General features: G+C 43.6%; 1 protein-coding gene across 1 annotated transcript in view; it reads right to left on the reverse strand.

The window, feature by feature from the left end:
* Positions 1-286: 286 nt before the first annotated feature.
* Positions 287-5,671, reverse strand: part of CLTA (clathrin light chain A) — a 28,809-nt gene continuing 23,424 nt past the window's right edge. Inside the window, exons 4-7 of the mRNA XM_025201413.1 lie at positions 5,375-5,486; positions 3,053-3,106; positions 1,782-1,817; positions 287-771 (exon numbers count right to left, since the gene is read on the reverse strand). Coding sequence (XP_025057198.1) covers positions 600-771; positions 1,782-1,817; positions 3,053-3,106; positions 5,375-5,486 — 374 coding nt within the window. The 3' untranslated portion in view covers positions 287-599. The remainder of the gene's footprint in view (positions 772-1,781; positions 1,818-3,052; positions 3,107-5,374; positions 5,487-5,671) is intronic.

Genomic DNA, 5,671 nt, shown 5'->3' on the forward strand with positions numbered 1-5,671 from the left:
CTTCTAGGAATTAGCTAACAGGTGGGACAGTCCCTTATAGAAAGCTCCAAGGTCATGCAATAACCACAATCCACAGGTATTAGATTAATGTCACTGTTCCTAGTACCCCCACACATTAGGCCAGGAAGATGGATAAATAACCACACTAAGCTCCTGACAGCTGGCAAAAAATTAAAATTTAGTGTAGGTTTGCCCAGGGACACTGCCTGGATTGTTCACTACCACCCCCCCCCCCTCACCTCCCTACACCAGAAGGGAAACCAATCAAGCAGGCCACACACTGAACTCTTTAACAGACCTTTAATATCAGTACAGTTGATAATGAGATCTCAATGCACAGAAGTACAGAGAGACTACAATTCTGGAGGTTTCTTCTTCCCAATTCAGATACAGGAAGGAAACAGATGAGGAAGAACATGCAATCACAAACAATGATCAACTCTAGATACATCATGAGGTTTGGTCCAAAACAAAAAAAAAAAAAAACAAAACAAAACAAAAAGAAACATTTAAACATAATTAATCCAATTACTGCAAACACAGTTTCTCTGAGTAAGGTTAGGATATTGCATTTGTAGTGTTTCCATTGTGCTTTTCCTTCAATGAACCAGTGGAGCCTGCTTAAGCGAAATGAGGACTGAGCGCATACGGGACACATCTTTTGCCTGCTTACTAGACTTGGGGTTAAAGTCACAGAGTCGAGCCACACGCTCCCACTCCGTGCCTGGAGAAGTGTCTTCTGCATCATTCACAAAGGCTTCTTCAGCTGCCCTAGAAGCAATGCAACACTACATGTTAGAAACATACATGTCAGATACTTAAAAATACACACAGTACACTCACTTCCCTATTGTCAGAAGTTCATAGGAAGTCTATCTCAACAGATATCTGACCACTAAGATTAAGCTCCCACCTCCCCATTTCAGAAATGAAAGTTGGTGTGATCTGCTATGCACAAGCAGTGCAGAGTTGCCATGTAAAATGTTGGACTACAGGTGTTTATGAGTAGTTCAGTCTTGCCTACAGTGCACCCCATGCACAGGTACTCGCTCAGAATTTAAGATGCTTGTTTAGAGCAACACCTTGGCCAATCTTTAGCATTATTGGTTTGCTTCAGACTCTTGCAAACTGGAAGTCTGCAATCCCCCTAAAGCATGTTTCGGAATAAAGACTCCATCTTCTTTTGGAAATAATCCAAGGCCAGAAGGCCATTGGAAACCCACGTCCTGATGATTCCCCAATGCTATAGAAGCAGTGCTGTCCTTTTTGATCAAGTCATCACTCCCATGCTCATGTATGCAATAGACTTCCAAGGCATACCTTGGCAGAGGGAGGATTACTTTAAAAAGGTCAGCTAAAAGGATAACATTACAGGTTGCATCTAAAATGAAAGAAAGGGGCAATAAGTCTTTGCCTATGTGTCTGCTCGCAAGCAACGAGCAGTGTTATCCTTCTGGCATCCCCAAGTTGCAAAGAGCATTGCTTCAGTGCATGTGTAACTTTAATGCCTAGTTTAAGCAGCATGGGGCCCTGATAGCCACATAAATGGCTAAAGCAATTAGCAATTGAAACCAAACAAAATCCATCTACTCCAACAAGCAGTACAGGGGGGGCGGAAAAAGAAAAAAAAGCAATGAAGATGAAATCCCATGAGAGGTTCAGCACTGTTCACAAGGATGATTATGTTGTTTACAAACACCACTGAAGACAAAAGCTCACTACAACACTGCTACTTTATGTGACATGACACTTAAGGGGCAGTGAAGATTTTTTTACTTAACTGTTCTAGGCTGTAGCAAGGATGATTTATGTTTGTGCTTAAAAGGTGAAGAGAAGAAAAGAAACAAGGAGAGAAAGTTTAAAGTCAGATATAGAAAATGAAAAATGAGCTTAATGCAGATGATAAGCCAACATGCACTAGTAGCTCAGTCTACATCTAGGAAACATGACACTAGTTGTGCAGCCATTACACTGCCCATTTGCATTGGCTACATGGAGACTGGTTTAGGAGATGAGAGTTATTTCAACTCCGAGACCTCAGGACAAGGTCAGCCACCACCTGTAAATCCAGCATTTCACAAGTCTTGCGTTCCATCCACCTGTAGTTCGGTCATCAGTTCCATACTGAACTTCAATCTGAGCTTACACAAACAAAGCTGGACTAGTTTTCACCAGCACACCTTTAGGTGCTTAGTAGCCGAGATAGCCATTGTTCAGTTCAAGTCTATAGATGCAAGGGAAGACATTCAGATGCAGTAAGCCACTAACAGCAGTCCTGCCACCTAGTAATGGCAAAAGCTCCCTTAGAGTGCAGAAACTAGGCTTTACCTTATGAGGCTGACTGGTCTGCCTATGCATGCAGTCATTTTCCAGAGTTTTGTCTATTTGGTTTTTTAAAAGAAGTCTCAAGTACTAGGGTTCCCTTTCTGGGAAAGGGTGTAGATGAAGTAGGGCACATCCTAGATATGAGAAATTCACCTCCCCCCATGCATTCCATCCCAACACCACTGTTCTGGAAAACAGCTTATATTAAAAAAAAGTCAACTTTCTTCAGTTACAAAAGATGAGAGCCAATTAACTGGCCTCAGCATTTGACACTCGGGAACTCAGAAGCTCCAACAAGTCAGACCTTTTTAATACTTCAGTCCAAAGCATGTGGCTTTCTATGAACTACTCCAATATCTTTCCTGTACAGGTAGCTAAAGTAGTGCCCATCACTCCACCCAGAGTGCCACAGCTGGTGACCAAGGTTCTGTTGGCCTGGAGGAGTCTGAAGTCCAAGTCTTGCTGTATCTAAATTACAGCATGCTACCAGTGCATAAATTGGTGGTAGGTATAAGTGACATCCAGAATGTTTCATGCAAGCCCTTGGAGGGAGATGGCACTGCACTCTAAGTATTGCATGTTAGATACCTTCCCGCATGCAAGAATTGCCACTATAGACATCAATAGCTGCCACTAAGTATTGACTGGATCACCCTTCATTTATGTCAAGGTTACTTGCACAGAGGAAATGAGGATCAGACAGGTAATTAGTAGTTAAGCAACATACACATAACCAATCACATCAGCGAAGGGCTGTTTGTAGAAAGCTTCATCTGCCACCCTGGGCAACAAGTAGTCCAACAGGAAGGCAAGCAGGTCGGAAAAGAGAGAAAGGAGGATGAAAAGCAGAGATAGTTAAAAGCTGGTTAGTTAAAAACAGGAAAAGAATTATCAGTCTGACTTGGTACACCATTTAAGTCTGTAGCAAGATTCATAGTAATATTAGGAACTAGAAAGTACTGTGTGATTTGTTATATTAATCATCTCCTCTAGTGCATGATGCTAGAATTGAAGTTTCACATGGAGGCAGAATAAAGTAGTAGGGGGCAACTTTTTGGCAGGCATGCCACAAGCTAGCCCCATACCCTCCAAGTGCTACTATGGACCCCTTTCTCTGCCAAATCTGCTGCTCTGTGCTCCTGGCCTGCTGTCTGCCTCATCAGCTGTGCTTCCTGTCCCCTCCCCAATCTGTCACATGCCACAAGTTGACAACCATGACCTAGATCATCCCCAGTCTTGCACATGCCCTACAATTAGAGGACCTACTTAACTCACAGCAAGACAAAGCCTTTTTTGCAGCTTTGTCCAAGCACAGAGTCCATTTAGTGGGATTTCATGGTGGCCCCATCCCTCAGCAGATTGGCAGAGAGGCCCTAGGGGAGTAGGCAGCTGAATCTTAGCTACTGGCTGCCCTTTGCCTGGCTCTGCCCCTCAGCACTGATTGGAGGAGAGGTCCAAGGAAGAGGGAACACTACTCTTGTCTGCTGCCCCTTTTGTGCTGACCAACCAGCACCTTCCCCTCCTGGGAGGGGCTGCAAGGCCTACCCGGAAAGGGAAGGCTCAATTCCACCCCTCCCCCAACACCTCAATGAGTTTTGTGAAATCCAGAGTTACCCATAAAAGTCATGATTTAGGTAGGATCCCCAACTATATAAAAAAAAAAAAGTTGGAAGCCCTTGTGCACAGGCCTTGTATCTTCCACATCCCTACATGAATATAGGCATTACCACCACAGTTTTACTTTGCTGCTTTTGTGGCTTCAATACTGCATCCAGAAGCTGCAATGCTACTGTGGCTGAGGAAGCTTTAAATTAAATACCTCAAGTCTTTACCTCCTGGGAGTCTTCTGCAAGTCTTTAGAGGTCAGTATTGGTTGAGTGAGAACTGAAGAGCTAAAACTACCTGTTCTGAACCCGAGTAACCTGAAGCACTCAGGGACCCCATGATACAAATACTGAATTCATGTTTTCCTTCAACCTCCCACCTAGATTTGCTACCCAGAAAGCAAGTCTCTGGAAGACAATCCTTGAAGAACCTCAACTTTCCAAGCCAACAAGGAACTTAGACAATACAGACTAAGCATAATTCAGCAAGAATGTGATGCACATTAGTTTTACAGTGGGAACCAGTTCTGGCCCCCTAGCCCATAATGGTCATAGCAGAAAAGCCTGTTATGTGGTGCTGAAGACAAAAAGTGTGACCAGATACAGAACAAAAACTTGCCATGTCACCTCCTCACTTCCAATGGCTGTGTTAATCTGTTCTGCAACAGATGCCACTGCATTTAACTGTTCCTGCCAGCAGGAACAAGCTTCAAGTGTAAAAAAACCCCCACACTGAGGGAGCTGGTTCAAGAAAGTAGCAAAAAAGTAGCAGCTAATTAATTCTAGAAGTAATGCAAAACTTAAACTGGAAGTCCTACATAAAAGTTACAGGAGATTTGTTTAGCCCAGCAATGGTCAACATTTTGGTACTGCCTCCACCTAGTCCTGCACACTGGGAAACAGATGCCTGATCCAAAGTGCAGGGCCCAGGGCTCCCCACAGGCTAGATAACATTACTGCAGGCTGGGTCTGGTCTTGAGGCAGATGGTTGAATACACCGATTTATCCAGTGAAGATGCTAATGGGCTTTGTTAACATGTGGCAAAGCCATCTCATTTAACTTCCCAAGTTCTGAATACACAAGTGGTCAATTAAGTACAACAGAAGCAAGGTGCAAAGTAAAGAGCTGTTCAGCAAAACAGGCTTGACACCAAAATCAAACAAGCAGAGACCTGTTCTGCCTAAGCTGGCTGGAAGTTGCCTTTGCTTCAAAATCACATCAATTCCTAGGCATACCAGGAGGGATACTCTTGAGCAACTAGCCTGTAAGGTCTCCAATAAGTGGGTTTTAGTAATCTAGTTAAGCAGCAACTGCATTATTTGCTGAAGTGACAATTTGTTCCCAGTCTGGAGGACCAATACATATTTAATCTTTTAACCAAGAGAGACTGGGCCAAAAGGCTGCTTGTACCAGCTTCTCAACCCAAAGAGCTACAAATCCTTACCTGTTGTTGGCTTTTGTTTTCTGTAGCTGTTCATCTTGCCTTGCATACCATTCCTCCAGCTCCTTTATTGCCTTCTCTTTCCATTCTGCTTCCTGCTTCCTAGAGTTAGCATCTGAAGATAGAGCCCAAGACATGGTTTAGAGGATGTATGCATTTGAATTCTGTACAGCTTTACTAAAAAGGTTCAGCCAGGGACACTGTGGTCATGACTAAAATGACCAAAAGATGTACTCTGCTCCAAGCTGACTAAATGAATGGAGCATGAAGATGTGACATTTCCCCCAGTGCCTCTAGGGA

Source organism: Alligator sinensis, unplaced genomic scaffold (assembly GCF_000455745.1).
Source record: "Alligator sinensis unplaced genomic scaffold, ASM45574v1 scaffold434_1, whole genome shotgun sequence".
Classification (NCBI taxonomy): Eukaryota; Metazoa; Chordata; order Crocodylia; family Alligatoridae; genus Alligator; species Alligator sinensis.